Here is a 16,451-nt window from a genome sequence, read left to right as displayed (position 1 = left end):
CTGAATTATTGGTCCTAGAAAAATCAGGTAAATTTTGTTCACCAGATCACTGTAGTTATGAAAAAGAAGGTCAGAATTATAGTTGCTTTCTTTCTTTTTTTTTCTTTTCTTTTCTTTTTTTTGTCTATCAGAAAGCATAGCTTTATTTCACCAAACTGATCAAGAATGCTGTTCACACAGGGTCTAATGGGAAGCCACCTTGCTTCAGAAAGCTGCAGTGTCTTCTGCTGGTATGGAAGTAAAAGGAATGCCAAGTGACATGGTGTGTAGAGATGGGGGCTGATGGGTGACACCAGAAGTCATCAGGATATGGTCAGAGAGAGGGAACTCAGCAACAGAGAGAGCAGTGCTTGGTGATGGAGTGATAAGATGTTAGGTGTGAGGAGCTTTAAAGTCTGTTAACTTCCACAATGATGGGCTCAGGCAAACTTGGATAGAACACCCTTGATTAATGAGGAGATATCATTTCCCCCCTCATGTCACAGAGGTTTGGAGTCAGTGGTCCAAGGTGATCACATTCTGCAGATGTATTTGCGCACTTTATCACGAAGCTCTTTGGTTTTGATACCATAAACGATAGGGTTGAGCATAGGAAGGAGGAGGTAATACAGGCTGGACAAGATGATGTGTACATAGGGAGAGATGCCGTGATTGAACCAGTGTGTCAGATTAGAGAAGAGGGCGAGAGTACAAGAAATCAGAATCACACAGATGTGAGCTGTACAGGTGTTAAGGGCTTTCTGGTGGGCTTTCTCGGAGGGGATTCTGAGGACCGCCCTGATTATCAGACCATACGACACAGCAATAACTGTCAGGTCAAACCCAAGGACTACAAATACTAACAATAAGCCATACCTCCTGTTGACTGTGATGTCCCCACACGAAATCTTTGCCACAGCCATGTGGTCACAGTACGTGTGGGCGATAATGCGGCTGGCACAGAATGGCAGCCTGTTCATGAGCAGAAGCAGGGGCAGAATGAAGAGAACAGATCTTACCAAACACACTAGCCCTAGCTTAGCTATTCGTGTATTGGTGAGGATGGTGGCATATCTCAGAGGGTTACATATGGCAACATAGCGATCCAAGGCCATTGTCATGAGGATGGCTGAATGTGTCACAGAAACCACCTGAAGGAAGCACATCTGGGTGAGACAGCCACCCACAGTAATGCCTTTCAAATTGAACCAAAATATAGAGAGTGCCTTTGGCACGATGGCAGTAGACGCGCTGATTTCTGTGAGCCCCAGCATGCAGAGCAGCAGGTACATTGGTTCATGCAGGGTCTCCTCTTTGCCAACAACAAACAGAACCATGAAATTTTCCAAGAGGCCAATAATGTAGAACGTAAAGAAAGGGATGGAAATCCAGCTGTGAGCAGCTTCCAGGCCTGGGATGCCTGTTAGGATGAATGAAGAATGGTCAGAGTCACTGAGGTTGAAAGCTGCCATGAGGTGGTCTGTGCATCGTTTAGGCTCAGAAATGCTCAAGATGTCTGTAAAGGGAAAGAAGCAGAGTGAGGAGGGTTACATGTTTTATAACAAAAAGTACAATAAATAGTGTATAGTTATGAACACTCGAGAAAGACTGGTGAACAGTGAGATGACAACATTTGCAGATGGCTCCAGATTATTTAGGTCATAGTCAAGTCCAGAGAAGTCCTCAGAGGGAGCTAACCAAGCAAGGTGAATGGGCAGCATGATGGCAGATGGACTTCAATGTCAAAAACTGCAATGTGCATCCCCATCGGAGGGAAAAACTTGAAACCCTTAAACACCTTACAAGGTTCTAATTTAACTGTCTGAACTCAGGACAGGGAGCTGGGCATCATGGTAAACAGCTCTGTAAACCCTTGCTCACTGTGCAAGTATGGCCAGAAACTAAGAAAAACATTGGGATCCAGGAGTAATGGAATGGGGAATCATAAAGGAAATAAAATGGCATGAGATCAATCAGTCAATATTTCACGCTCCTCTCGCCTCCTCTGTGAAGTATGGGGCACCCTTTTCACACAATGTATTACAGAACTAGAGGGATTCAGGCATAGTCAACAAGAATGATCAAGGGCCTGGGGGAATTCTTATATGGATATAGGTTGTAAAGTTTGGGATATTTACCTCACCGAGGAGCTGCATTAGAGGGGCCATGAGACAAGTCTATGAAATACAGATTGGTGGAGAGTAGATGGAGAATGTGTTCTCCCTGACTCATAACACAAGATCAAGAGGACATTAAATTAAAACGAAATGTATAAAAATCAAAACCAATGGATACAAATGCTTTATTCGGTCAATGCCTAATTAGACTGAGGAACTCAGTCTGATGAGGTTCAATAAGGATAAGTGCAGGGTCCTGCACTTAGGACGGAAGAACCCAATGCACAGCTATAGTCTAGGGACCGAATGGCTAGGCAGCAGTTCTGCGGAAAAGGACCGAGGGGTGACAGTGGACGAGAAGCTGGATAGGAGTCAGCAGTGTGCCCTTGTTGCAAAGAAGGCTAATGTCATTTTGGGATGTATAAGTAGGGGCATAGCGAGCAGATCAAGGGACGTGATTGTTCCCCTCTATTCGACATTGGTGAGGCCTCATCTGGAGTACTGTGTCCAGTTTTGGGCCCCACACTACAAGAAGGATGTGGCTAAATTGGAAAGAGTCCAGCGAAGGGGAAAAAAAATGATTAGGGGTCTGGAACACATGAGTTATGAGGAGAGGCTGAGGGAACTGGGATTGTTTAGTCTGCAGAAGAGAAGAATGAGGGGGGATTTGATAGCTGCTTTCAACTACCTGAGAGGTGGTTCCAGAGAGGATAGTTCTAGACTATTCTCAGTGGTAGAAGAGGACAGGACGAGGAGTAATGGTTTCAAGTTGCAGTGGGGGAGGTTTAGGTTGGATATTAGGAAAAACTTTTTCACTAAGAGGGTGGTGAAACACTGGAATGCGTTTTCTAAGGAGGTGGTGGAATCTCCTTCCTTAGAAGTTTTTAAGGTCAGGCTTGACAAAGCCCTGGCTGGGATGATTTAATTGGGAATTGGTCCTGCTTTTGTGCAGGGGGTTGGACTAGATGACCTCCTGATAACCCTGATATTCTATTGTTCTATGATTCTATGATTCTAACTCATTGTCACAAGAGGTATTTGAGGCTGTAAGGTAAATAACAATGAGGAAGGGTTTGGAGGTTTACATGGATAGAAAGACTATCCAGTTATAATTGTTACAGCTAAATATATATTTTAGAATGTCTATATACCTCGGTGTTTCAAGGCACAAGCCAAAAGCTAGCTATCAGGCATTAGGATGACACCCTGAATGCACTTCCCTGCTGGGTTTCTTACTTCTTCTGCTGCATGTGGGCTGTCACTGTCAGAGACAGGACACTGGACTCGATGGACTATAGGTCTGATCCACATTGCAATTATTATATTGAAAAGAGCCAAGTTTCCCCCAAGGAAACAGTCATTTTAATCTTCAGAGGGGTAGCCATGTTAGTCTGGATCTGTAAAAGCGGCAAAGAGTCCTGTGGCACCGTATAGACTAGCAGACGTATTGGAGCATGAGCTTTCGTGTAAGCAGAGACATGTGGCAACAACTCAGCTGCTAGCCATTCTCATGCCTGAAGATCGATGAAGTTTGCAGATGACACAAAATTGGGGGATCGTAAATAATGAAGAGGACACGTCACTGATTCAGAGCAATCTGGATTGGTTGGTCGACTGGGTTGAAGCAAACAATGTGTGTTCTAACATAGCTATGTAGATATCTATGTCTAAGAACAATGAATTCAGGCAATGCGTACATGATGGGGGACTATCGTGAGAAGCACAATGACTCTGAAGAAGATTTGGGGGCAAAAAGGGATAATGAGATGAATATGAGTTCCCAGTGTGGCCGTGTGGTGAAAAAGCCAGTGTGATCCTGGGATGATGAGCAGGAAAATCTGAAGAAGAGCTAGAGAAGTAATTGTACCTCTGTATTTGGCCCTGGCGTGACTGCTGCTGGAATCCTGTATCGAGTTCTTGTGTCCACAATTAAAGATGGATGTTGATACACTGAAGAGGTTTCAGAGAAGAATCAGAATTAGTAAAAGAATAGAAATATTGCCTTATAGTGATAGACTCAAAGAGCTCAATCTATTTAGTTTACCAATGATGGTAAAGGAGTGACTTGATTACAGACTGTAACTAGGTGCACGGGGAACTAATAGTTTTTGAATAGGGTTTTCAGCCTAGCTTACAGAGGTATAACACAATCCAATGACTGGAAGTTGAAGGTAAAGAAATTCTGTCTGGAAATAAGGTGTACATTTTTCAATGGTGAGCATAATGAACCACTGGAACAATTTACCAATGGTATTCATGGAGTCTTCATTACTGAGAATTTTTCAGTCAAGGTTATACGTTTCTCTAAAAGTTCCTCTCTACGAATAATTTTGGGGAAATTCTCAGTCTTGTGTTCTACAGAGTAGCTGATCACAATGGTCCCTTCTGATCCTGGAATCTATCCTGGAATCTATGAACATGTCCCTGGGAATCAGCTGGAGACATTTTGCCTGCAAGCTCCTCCCTGAACTTACCAAAGGCATTTTTTGTTTTCATGATTGTTTTGAATTTAACCCTCTGGGGAGAAATTCTCATGTGACTGTGGTGCCTTGGACATGTTACACGAGGTATGTATTTCACAAGGATGAGGGATCCCATGAGGCTCTGCACAGCCGAATGTTTTCGGTGAGAAAAATAATGGTTTGACCCCATAAAATTGCCTCACTGAGGAATGAATCCACACTCCTCGCCATTAATGAGAAAGAAAGCTGGCGAGCAAATGATCCCAGAGCATGCTGGGTTTAACGTCTGTATCCCAGGGGCCCACTGTTTCAGTCAGCTGCTAGTGGCTCATGCACGTGGTAGCTGTATTTATCTGGGCCCTCACATGTCCCAGAGTTGCCTGTTCTCGTTATAGAACGTGCCTACTTCTCTGCTTGCCAGTTGTTCTCATGCAGCAGTCCTTGAAGCACCATGCGGTGTCTATGGGTGTAACAAGAGAAGCCGCCCAGGTGCCTGTCTTGGCCTTTGCCACTCGTGTGTGAAATTTCTCACCTGTGAGACAGGGCCAGTGATTACCCCCTAGCCCAGGGAGCAGGTGTGATCGGAGGCACCTCTCCCCTGCAGATGAAGAGCTGTGGGAAGCCTGGGGCAGCTTGGAGCTTGTGAGAGCCAGGGATGATTGGGGAGCATGCAGAGGACACTGGCGACCAGCATGCCCTTGGAATCAGGGCAGCGTCGCAAGGGGGAGGAGAGAACACATGAGGGGTCAGAGTATGATGGGAGATTGGAGCAGCTGAAAATGGCTTTGCCGGGGTGCCACCTGGTACTAGGGGACCACTGATTCGTCTGACTCACCAGCCTGGTCTCCCTCTCTCAGTGTGCTGTTCTGACAGGCAGTAGACCTGCCCCTGCTCCCACACCTCAACCAGCATCCACGCAGGCAGGGACACACACAGCTGCAGTTACATGCAGGCTCTCTGACCAGCCACTGCATGAACCAAAAATAGAGAGGCATACTGGTTACCAAGCTGAGATTTTACCTCCATACAAAAAGAAATGGAGTACTTGTGGCACCTTAGAGACTAACCAATTTATTTGAGCATGAGCTTTCGTGAGCTACAGCTCACTTCATCAGATACATACCGTGGAAACTGCAGCAGACTTTATATATACACAGAGAATATGAAACAATACCTCCTCCCACCCCACTGTCCTGCTGGTAATAGCTTATCTAAAGTAATCGTCAGGTTAGGCCATTTCCAGCACAAATCCAGGTTTTCTCACCCTCCACCCCCCCACACAAATTCACTCTCCTGCTGGTGATAGCACATCCAAAGTGACAACTCTTTACACAATGTGCATGATAATGAAGTTAGGCCATTTCCTGCACAAATCCAGGTTCTCTCACTCCCTCACCCCCCTCCAAAAACCCACCCCCATACACACACAGACTCACTCTCCTGCTGGTAATAGCTCGTCCAAACTGACCACTCTCCAAGTTTAAATCCAAGTTAAACCAGAACATCTGGGGGGGGGGGTAGGAAAAAACAAGAGGAAATAGGCTACCTTGCATAATGACTTAGCCACTCCCAGTCTCTATTTAAGCCTAAATTAATAGTATCCAATTTGCAAATGAATTCCAATTCAGCAGTTTCTCGCTGGAGTCTGGATTTGAAGTTTTTTTGTTTTAAGATAGCGACCTTCATGTCTGTGATTGCGTGACCAGAGAGATTGAAGTGTTCTCCGACTGGTTTATGAATGTTATAATTCAATCCAGATTCCAGCGAGAAACTGCTGAATTGGAATTCATTTGCAAATTGGATACTATTAATTTAGGCTTAAACAGAGACTGGGAGTGGCTAAGTCATTATGCAAGGTAGCCTATTTCCTCTTGTTTTTTCCTACCCCCCCCCCAGATGTTCTGGTTTAACTTGGATTTAAACTTGGAGAGTGGTCAGTTTGGACGAGCTATTACCAGCAGGAGAGTGAGTCTGTGTGTGTATGGGGGTGGGTTTTTGGAGGGGGGTGAGGGAGTGAGAGAACCTGGATTTGTGCAGGAAATGGCCTAACTTCATTATCATGCACATTGTGTAAAGAGTTGTCACTTTGGATGGGCTATCACCAGCAGGAGAGTGAATTTGTGTGGGGGGGGTGGAGGGTGAGAAAACCTGGATTTGTGCTGGAAATGGCCTAACCTGACGATTACTTTAGATAAGCTATTACCAGCAGGACAGTGGGGTGGGAGGAGGTATTGTTTCATATTCTCTGTGTATATATAAAGTCTGCTGCAGTTTCCACGGTATGCATCTGATGAAGTGAGCTGTAGCTCACGAAAGCTCATGCTCAAATAAATTGGTTAGTCTCTAAGGTGCCACAAGTACTCCATTTCTTTTTGCGAATACAGACTAACACGGCTGTTACTCTGATACCTCCATACAGTTCACTTAAAGGCATCCTGGGTTTAGATTAAAACATAAAACAAGTGTATTAACTACAAAAGATAGATTTTAAGTTATTCTAAGGGATAGCAAACAGATCAAATTTGATTACCGAATGAATGAATAAAAACACAAACTAAGCTTAACACTAACTATTAATCAGCAGGTTCTCACCCTGATTGATGATGCAAGCAGTGTGGCAGAATCTCAAGGCACAAGCTGCATTTGCTTTGCAGCTTGGGTTTCCTGGTGTTCCATACACAGGCTGGAACTCCCTTGAGCCTAGGTCCAGCACTTCCCCCAGTTCAGTCTTTTATCCTCGGATGTTACCAGGAGTCCTCTTGTGTGGGGAGTGAAGAACCACTGATGGTGTCACTCCCTGCCTTATATAGCTTTAGCATATGATGGGAACCCTTTGTTTTAAAACTTGGTTCTTAGACCAGTTTGTGGGAACTGTACAGACACACCAAGATGGAGTCCATGGTTATGTGGCCTTGTCATATGGCCTTGTAGAGTCACAGCATCCAGGACTTATAGGTAAGACTGTGAGTTTGTCACTAAGGTGGCCCCAGGGCCAGCCTCGCTGCTGCCTCCTCCAACAATGGCAGTTCCAGGTGGCCCCCCCTAGCAGCAGTGCAGCAGTTCTGGGTGGCGGGGCTGCCCCATACTAGCAGTATCTGCTGCCGTCCAAGGACAGAGGGGCTGACCTCCACCAGCAGCATACTGGGGGTCCTGGGCTGCTTTGCAACAGCAGGAGCTGCTCCAGTCCAGGGCTGGTGCACCCAACCCTCCGCCAGTCGTGGTGGCAGTGGTCCCGGGCCATCCCCAATGCCAGATCACCAATAGGTACCTCAGAGACCCTGTTTGTTTGTTTATTGCCCTTGAGCTGTCCATGACTTTTACTAAAAAAAGGAGTACACACCTGATTTGGAAAGAGAACTGAGTAAACGTTGTGACACCCAGGCTGCAGTTTTGTGGCTTGCCAGGGTAAAGAGACTCTGAGACTGGCCCAAACCAACAATCACAAAGACAAATTTAATTTCATCAGCACCGCCTATCTGTCCCTGTCTATGTTGCTACACGCCCCCACAACCCCCAGTGCTCCTTGCCTGTCCCTCTATACCTCCTGACTCTCCTTACCACCTCCAGCGCTGCCCTCCTCTCTGTGAACACCCAGCTCCCCACTGCACAACACACAGTGCTGTCCAATTGTCCATGTAGGTACCCCACAACTTCCAGCTCTGCCACACAGTGATACCCCTCATCCACCCAGGACCAAAACCAGGTGCCAGAGCCCACAGCGATGGCTCACAGAACAGCTCCTCAGGCTCGGTTAAACTCAGTGTCTGCCTGCACCAGGGAAAAGGGGGAGATCAGCCTGAACTGCCTCTCTGAGGGGGAAGGGAACCCCAGCGGCAGCTCAGCCTGTGCAGGGAAGGAGAGAGGGACAGACCCACCAGGAGGGAGAGAGGACGTGGTGACTAAAAGGAGCCAGTGTTAGTTACTCTTCCTCAAAACAACACAAAGCTTTAACATATTGCAGTCAGTTAGGAACCCAGACACACTTTCCAAGGCTGTGTTTCTGTGTTGGCAATTGCTAACGTTACCGTGAGGTTGTAGGGGGATTGCTAACAGGTGGATTGATGGTCCAGAGAGTGGATGGTGTCAGAGATAATCTGCTACAGCTTGGTCCACGTTATGTTACAGCCTGAGACACCCCTCTTCCCCAGTAGGCCTCATTATTCCCCTTTGGTCTGTGCATTAGTCAGGATGTCTAATCCCTATTTTACCCAGTTTCAGGACTCCATGCCACTAGGATTTGTATACTGCACTTCCTGTAATCCTGTCCCCAACCTCAAAACACACACATACTGTTTGTTCCTGGATCTCCCCCTGTGAGCTTTCCAACAGCATCTGCTTTCCTCTAAGCCAGAAACATGCTTTTATTTTTACTACCTTTTTGTGCTAATCATCCGCTCCAGAACCAGAGATGCAAGGGTGCAGAGTGAGCAGACCCCTCTCCCACCCTGAAGAAAATTGTTATCCTAATTGTTTGAAAACTTTAAACCTCTGAGTTTGAAATTTCAGGAACTCTCATCTCCTGTCAGTTCTTCTTTGGCCCAAACAGGCTCCCTCATCCTTAGAGGCCACGCAACCTCTCCAGCTGAAGTCACTAGAGGCTCACAGGCAGTGTAAATGAGGCCAATTATTTCAGTTCCTACGTGTGGACTTAGGCTGAAGTCCTGGCCGTGTTGGGAGTTTTACCATTGATCTCAAAGAGACCAAGATTTCACTCGTTGTGTTTTAACTTTCTGCTCCCAGCTGTGAAAATCACACATTTGTGTCCTACTACAGAGAGGGCTATTCTGCTAGAGTGCTGAAAGAGTCTGAAGGAAACCCCCAGTTCTGTAGCGTTGTGAGACTGGGCATGAGAGACGGGATTCCAAAATACATGGGCCCTGAATTTGTTCTCAGGGAGGCCAGTATCAATCTGGAGAGACCACTGAAGGAAGAATGTGAGAGCAGAATGTGGCCATTGTGTGACCCATTCTTGTTGTGAACCCTCTGGTAACATAGATAGCAACTGCAGAGGCTTTGCCTGCACTTCCTAAAAGGGCAATGAAGTTTTGAATTGGAAAAATTGAGTGAACCACAGGAAAAACCTGACAGCCTAAAAAAGGAAGCTACTGAGTCAGACAGAAGGACACAGTAAGAGACAAGGAACTGATCTTAAAAACAAGTATTTGTCTAAACTATTTCCAATACATTTGTAGTTCCAATTTTACCAGATAAATTTCTTGGTGTTTCTGACAATACTAAACAATTCAAGTCACCGTGCTGGTGAATTCCTGCTCAGATGGTTAAGAACATAAATATAATAACATAAGAATGGCCATACTGGGTCAGACCAAAGATCCATCCTGTCCAGTATCCTGTCTACTGACAGTGGCCGATGCCAGGTGCCCCAGAGGGAGTGCACCGAACAGGTAATGATCCAGTGATGTCTCTCCTGACATCCAGCTCCACCCTCTGACAAACAGAGGATAGGGACACCATTTCTTACCCATCCTGGCTACTAACCATGAATGGACTTAACCTCAATGAATTTATCTAGTTCTCTTTTCAACCCTCTTATAGTCCTAGCCTTCACAACCTCCTCAGGCAAGGAGTTCCACAGGTTGACTGTGCCGTGTGTGAAGAAAAAGTTCCTTTTCTTTGTTTTAAAGATGCTGTCCATCAATTTCACTTGGTGGCCCCTAGTTCAGGTATGTTAGCAACAAGAAGGAATTCATGGAAATTGTGGGCCCCTTACTGAATGAGGGAGGCAACCTAGTGACAGAGGATGTGGAAAAAGGGAATGTACTCAATGCTTTTTTTGCCTCTGTCTTCACAAACAAGGTCAGCTCTCAGACTACTGCACAGGTCAGCACAGCATGGGGAGGAGGTGACCAGCCCTCTGTCGTGAAAGAAGTGGTTTGGGACTAATTAGAAATGCTGAACGAGCACAAGTCCATGTGGCCAGATACGTTGCATCTGAGGGTGCTAAAGGAGGTGTTGGATGTGATTGAAGAGTCATTAACCATTATCTTTGAAAACTCATGGTGACTGGGGGAGGTCCTAGATGATGTAGTGCCCATCTCTAAAAAAGGAAATAAGGAGGTTCTGGGGAACTACAGGCCAATCAGTCTCACCTCAGTACCTGCAAAAATCATAGAGCAGGTCCTCAAGGAATCAATTCTGAAGCACTTAGAGGAGAGGAAAGTGATCAGGAACAGTCAGCATGGATTCACCACGGGCAAGTCATGCCTGACTACCGTAATTGCCTTCTATGATGAGCTAACTGGCTCTGTGGATGAGGGAAAAGCAGTGGACATGTTATTCCTTGACTTTAGCAAAGCTTTTGATACGGTCTCCCACAGTTTTCTTGCCAGCAAGTTAAAGAACTATGGGTTGGATGAATGGACTATAAGGTAGATAGCAAGCTGGCTAGGTTGTTGGGCTCAATGGATCGTAATCAATGGCTCCATATCTAGTTGGCAGCCGGTATCAAGTGGAGTGCCCCAAGGGTTGGTTCTGCACCCTCAGCAAGTTTGAAGATGACAATAGAGTTGGAGGAGTGATAGATATGCTGGAGGGTAGCGATAGGATACAAAGGGCCATAGAGAAATTAGAGGATTGGGCCAAAAGAAATCTGATAACGTTCAAGAAAGACAAGTGCAGATTCCTGCACTTAGGATGGAAGAGTCCCATGCATTGCCACAGACTAGGGACCAAATGGCATGGCACCATTTCTACAGAAAAGGGTCTAGGGGTTACAGAGGATGAGAAGCTGGATATGAGTCAACAGTGTGCCCTTGTTGCCAAGAAGGCCAATGGCATTTTGGGCTGTATAAGTAGGGACATTACCAGCAGATCGAGGGACGTGATCGTTCCCCTCTATTTGCCTTTGGTGAGGCCTCATCTGGAGTACTGTGTTCAGTTTTGGGCCCCACACTACAAGAAGGATGTGGAAAAATTGGAAAACATCTAGCAGAGGGATTGTTTAGTCTGCAGGAAAGAAGAATGAGGGGAGATTTGATAGCTGCTTTCAACTCCCTGAAAGGGGGTTCCAAAGAGGATGGATCTAGACTGTTCTCAGTGGCAGCAGATGACAGAAGAAGAAGTAATGGACTCAAGTTGCAGTGGGGGAGGTTTTGGTTGGATATTAGAAAAACCTTTTTCACTAGGAGGGTGGTGAAACACTGGAATGCGTTACCTAGGGAGGTGGTGGAATCTCCTTCCTTTGAGGTTTTTAAGATCAGGATTGACAAAGCCCTGGCTGGGATGATTTAGTTGGGGATTGGTTCTGCTTTGAGCAGGGGTTGAACTAGATGACCTCCTGAGGTCCCTTCCAACTCTGATATTCTATGATTCTATGATTTTTCTAATGCAAGTATATCTTTTTTTGAGATGAGGAGACCACATCTGTATGCAGTATTCAAGATGTGGGCACACTACGGAGGTATATAAGATCAATAAGATATTCTCCATCTTATACTATATCTCATTTTTAATTATTCCGAACATCCCGTTTGCTTTTTGACTGCCACTGCACACTGTGTGGACGTCTACAGAGAACCATCCATGATGACTCCAAGATCTCTTTCCTGATTAGTTTTGGCTAAATCAGCCCCCATCATATTGTATGTATAGTTGGGTTATTTTTTTCCAATGTGCATTACATTTATCCACATTACATTTCATTTGCCATTTTGTTGCTCAATCACTCAGTTTTATGAGATCTTTTTGAAGTTCTTCACAATCTGCTTTGGTCTTAACTATCTTGTGAAGTTTAGTATCATCTGCAAACTTTGCCACCTCACTGTTTACCCCGGATCATTTATGAATAAGTTGAATAGGATTGGTCCTGGGACTGACCCTTGTGGAACACTACTAGTTACCCCTCTCCATTTTGAGAATTTACCAGTTATTCCTACCCTTTGTTCTCTGTCTTTTAACCAGATCTCAGTCCATGAAAGGAACTTCCCTCTTATCCCATGACAACTTATGCTTCTTGATTTGAACCCTGGAACTGTTTCAGAGCCATTAGTGCTATCTTCAATGCAGAAAGAAGCAACTCACCGAAATTCCATGTAGCGGAGAGAGGAAATCTCCTAACTGTGACAGGAAGGCAGAGCCCAAAGAATCAGTGTATGAATCTCACATGTCTGGCACTCAGCATGCTGGGCAGCTACTTTTATGATTTCCCTGTACAGTCCCTGTGGACTCTCAGGTTGGCCAGGAGTCCCAAACAATTCCCTCAGCTCCATGAGCAGTGGGCAGAGCAGAAAATAGACCCTGGAGAACTACAGCTTGAGAGCCTCCCCTGGAAGTGAAGAAATGATTCGCCAAGAACAGGTGCTCAGATTTTCAGGGCAAACTGAGTCTTGCAGACTGTTCAGCCTAGCAATTCACGATGGCTATTTTTTCTGTGTGTAACGTACTGTCATCTGCACCATGTCTGGGAATGCTGCCACAAGGTACGGGACCAATAGCCATTTTCATTGATCGTAGCAGCATACCAAGACATACTGCCCATGCACTTGTCATATCCAGTCCATTAGCCTCTGAAAATCACTGCCACCCTCTTGAGGCCAAAATAATTTGATAGTGAACTGATGCAAGGAGCCATTAGGAAAGGGATAGATAAGAACAGAGAAAATAAAATAATGCCACTCTATAACTCTCACAGCATGGATATTGCATGCAATTCTGGCCACCTCATTTAAAAAAAAAAGAGAAATTAGAAATGGAAAAGATACAGAGAAGGGCAAGAAAATGATTAGGTGGGTATGGAAAAGCTTCCACCTGAGGAGAGATTAAACAGACTGGAACTTTCCAGCTTGCAACAGAGACGACTAAGAGGGGATAAGATAGAGAATCTATTTTAAGATCTAAAATGGGGACTGGTGTGGAGAAAGTGAATAGAGAAATCTTGTTTACTCCTTCACATAACACAAGAACCAGGGGTCAGCCAAGCAAATCACTAGGCATCACGTTAAAACAAAGAAAATGAAGTAGTATTGTCAAGGTTCCTTCCCCACTCTGAACTCCGGGGTACAGATGTGGGGACCTGCATGAAAGACCGCCAAGCTTCTTTCTACCAGCTTAAGTTAAAAACTTCCCCATGGTACAAACTTTGCCTTGTCCTTGAACAGTATGCTGCCACCACCAAGAGTGTTAAACAAAGAAGAGGGAAAGAGCCCACTTGGAGACGTCTTCCCCTCTAAATATCCCCCCAAGCCCTACACCCCCTTTCCTTGGGAGGCTTGATAATAATATCCTCACCAATTGGTACAGGTGAACACAGACCAAAACCTTAGATCTCAAGAAGAATGAAAAATCAATCAGGTTCTTAAAAGAAGAATTTTATTGAAAGAAAAGGTAAAAGAATCACCTCTGTAGAATCAGGATGGTAAATACTTTACAGGGTAATCAGATTCAAAACATAGAGAATCCCTCTAGGCAAAACCTTAAGTTACAAAAAGACACAAAAACAGGAGTACACATTCCCTCCAGCACAGCAAATTTTTCAAGCCAAACCTAACACATTGTCTCGCTCAATTACTTACTAACTTTAGAGGAGTTGGAGGGCTTGCATCCTTGATCTGTTCCCGGCAATGGTATCACACAGACAGAAAAACAAAAGCCTTTCCCCTCCTCCCCCAGTTGAAAATATCTTGTCCCCTCATTGGCCATTTTGTGTCAGGTGCCAGCAAGGTTACCTTAGCTTCTTAAGCCTTTAGAGGTGAAAGGATTTTGCCTCTGGCCAGGAGGGATTTTATACCATGGTATACAGAAAGGTGTTTACCCTTCCCTTTATATTTATGACAAGTAGACACAACACACAGTCATCTTATGGAACTCATTATTCTAGCAAGGGGATATTGTGGAGGCCAAAGATATAATTGGGTTCAAAAAAGAACTAGATAAATTCATGGAGGCTAGGTCCATCAATGGCTGTTAGCCAAAATCTTCAGGTACTCAACCCTATGTTCTGGGAGGCCCCAACCTGATGATAGGACTGGGTGACAGTAGATGGATCCCTTGATAATAGTCCTGCTCTGTTCTTTCCCTCTGAAACACCTGGCATTGGCCACTGTCAGAAGACAGGATACTGGACTAGATGGACCATTGATCTGAACCATTATGGCCATTCTTATGTTCTTATCTAAGTCACCTTTTTCTAATCTGGGTGCTCGATCTGATAGTCGACGGGGGACACATGCCTCACTACCTCAAACATTCCCTGCCATTGAACCAGTAATGTGAACAGGAAACTTGGCAATAACGATAACACTGAATCACCCATTTTGAACACTCCTGGCTGGACCCCTTTGTTATAGGCCTTCTCTTGCACCCATTATGCATTTTGCAAAATTCTTTTAGCAAATGCCCACAAAGTCTTGAGGCACTTTCTTAATTTGAGAGTGTATTGGACTACGTTCATTGCCTGGGGTCTTTGGTCCTCCATGTTTCTCCAAGCAGGTCTGGAAAGCCTAAAGGCTGCTTCCCAAACAGCAGTTGAAAGGGAGAAAACTTGGAGGCTTGAGGCAATTTCCTGTCCGAAAAAAGGAAGTGGGGGAAGAGTTGGTCTCAGCATTTGGAATTTGAGGATACAAACTTCTTTAATGTTGCCATCAAAGTTCTGTGAAATTGCTCTACAGACCGGTCAGTTCTTAATGTCTTTACCCTCAGTAGGTAACACAGTTCTTTAATTAATTGTAAAGTGAAGTCGGGTCCTTGATCAATAAGGATTTCTTGATGTATTACCCCCCAGGAGAGGAATTCCATCAGCTCATTTGGTCTTTTGGCTCATAGACAGGGTGCTAGGTCTAAGCCTAGAGGACAATAAACCTGGTTGGGTGCCTTTGTCACTGAACCATACCTGTGGTCTTTCTTTAGGAGTAACATCATGGTCTTCCAAATTAGCAGGTTCCCTTTCTGTGAAGACTGATAACACTCCATCTCCAAGGACAGAAGCACTAAGCAGCCTCAACAGCATTACCAAGGCATCAATATGACAGCCTTTAGCACTTAATGACAGTCAGCTGACACTCTGAGCCTAGTGGTGAGCAACTCGACTGTCTGGAGCAAGTGTGGACAGTGCCTGTCACTGGGGTTCCACCACTTCCCCATTCACCACAGCAAGTTGTTCATAGGCCTGGCTAAAGATGTGCTTATGTCACAGAAGTCACAGATGCTGTGACTTTCAGAGACCTCTGTGACATTTTCCACTTCAGCCCCAGGGTGACGAAGCCAGAGCTGTCAACCAGTGGGGGCCCCTGAGTTCTCAGCTGCCATAGGTGGCCAAGGACTCAGCAGATCTCAGCGACCGCCGGTGGCTGAGGGACCCGGAGCTCAAAGTTACTGCGGGGGGACTCCGAGCTCTGAGCTGCCACTGGCAGTGGGAGCCCTGGAGCTCGGTGAACCTGGGGCTGTGGCAGAGGCTCTGGAATTCGGAGACCCTGGGACTGCGGTGGGGACCACGGAGCTCTGAGCGGCTGGGCCTGCAGCAGGGGCCACATCACTGTTAGCCGTGGTGGCAGCAGGTGCTCGTCCCTTCCCCCTCCCGAAGCCAGTCTTGGACTCTCATCCTCCTGAGTGGGCTTTCATCATCCCCCTGTCAGTCCCCCGCCCCAGCGTTTTTAGTAAAAGTCACAGAGAAGTGATGGGCTTCTGTGTATTTCTGTTTATTGCCCGTGACCTGTCCGTGACTTTTACTAAAAATATCTGTGACAAAATCTTCATCTTAGGCATGACTGATCATCTGGTCTCCCTGTATTTTCTGAACAAATTTGTGTTGCAGGCCAGGATAGCCACTCCCTGGGTGAATGCATGCTGGGTGCTGTCGAAGGCTATGCTTGTTGCAGGCCCACTGACCTGGCCAGACATGTCCTCCGCAGCATCAGCTTTTTCCTACCCTATTCCTACT

General features: G+C 45.6%; 1 protein-coding gene across 1 annotated transcript; it reads right to left on the bottom strand.

Annotated features, from left to right (window-relative positions):
- Positions 1 to 512: 512 nt before the first annotated feature.
- LOC144259668 (olfactory receptor 52N2-like) lies at positions 513 to 1,451 on the bottom strand. The gene has a single exon (XM_077807973.1). It carries the CDS (start codon positions 1,449 to 1,451, stop codon positions 513 to 515), a length of 939 nt encoding a protein of 312 aa, XP_077664099.1.
- Between the last annotated feature and the right edge of the window lie 15,000 nt (positions 1,452 to 16,451).

Source organism: Eretmochelys imbricata, chromosome 1 (assembly GCF_965152235.1).
Source record: "Eretmochelys imbricata isolate rEreImb1 chromosome 1, rEreImb1.hap1, whole genome shotgun sequence".
NCBI lineage: Eukaryota > Metazoa > Chordata > Testudines > Cheloniidae > Eretmochelys > Eretmochelys imbricata.
Note: the sequence above shows the minus strand (reverse complement) of the source record. Positions and strands in the feature narration are given on the sequence as shown.

Bases quoted from the DNA above. Each gene is read 5' to 3' on its own strand.
- LOC144259668 (XM_077807973.1), bottom strand. From the start codon at position 1,451: ATGGCAGCTTTCAACCTCAGTGACTCTGACCATTCTTCATTCATCCTA.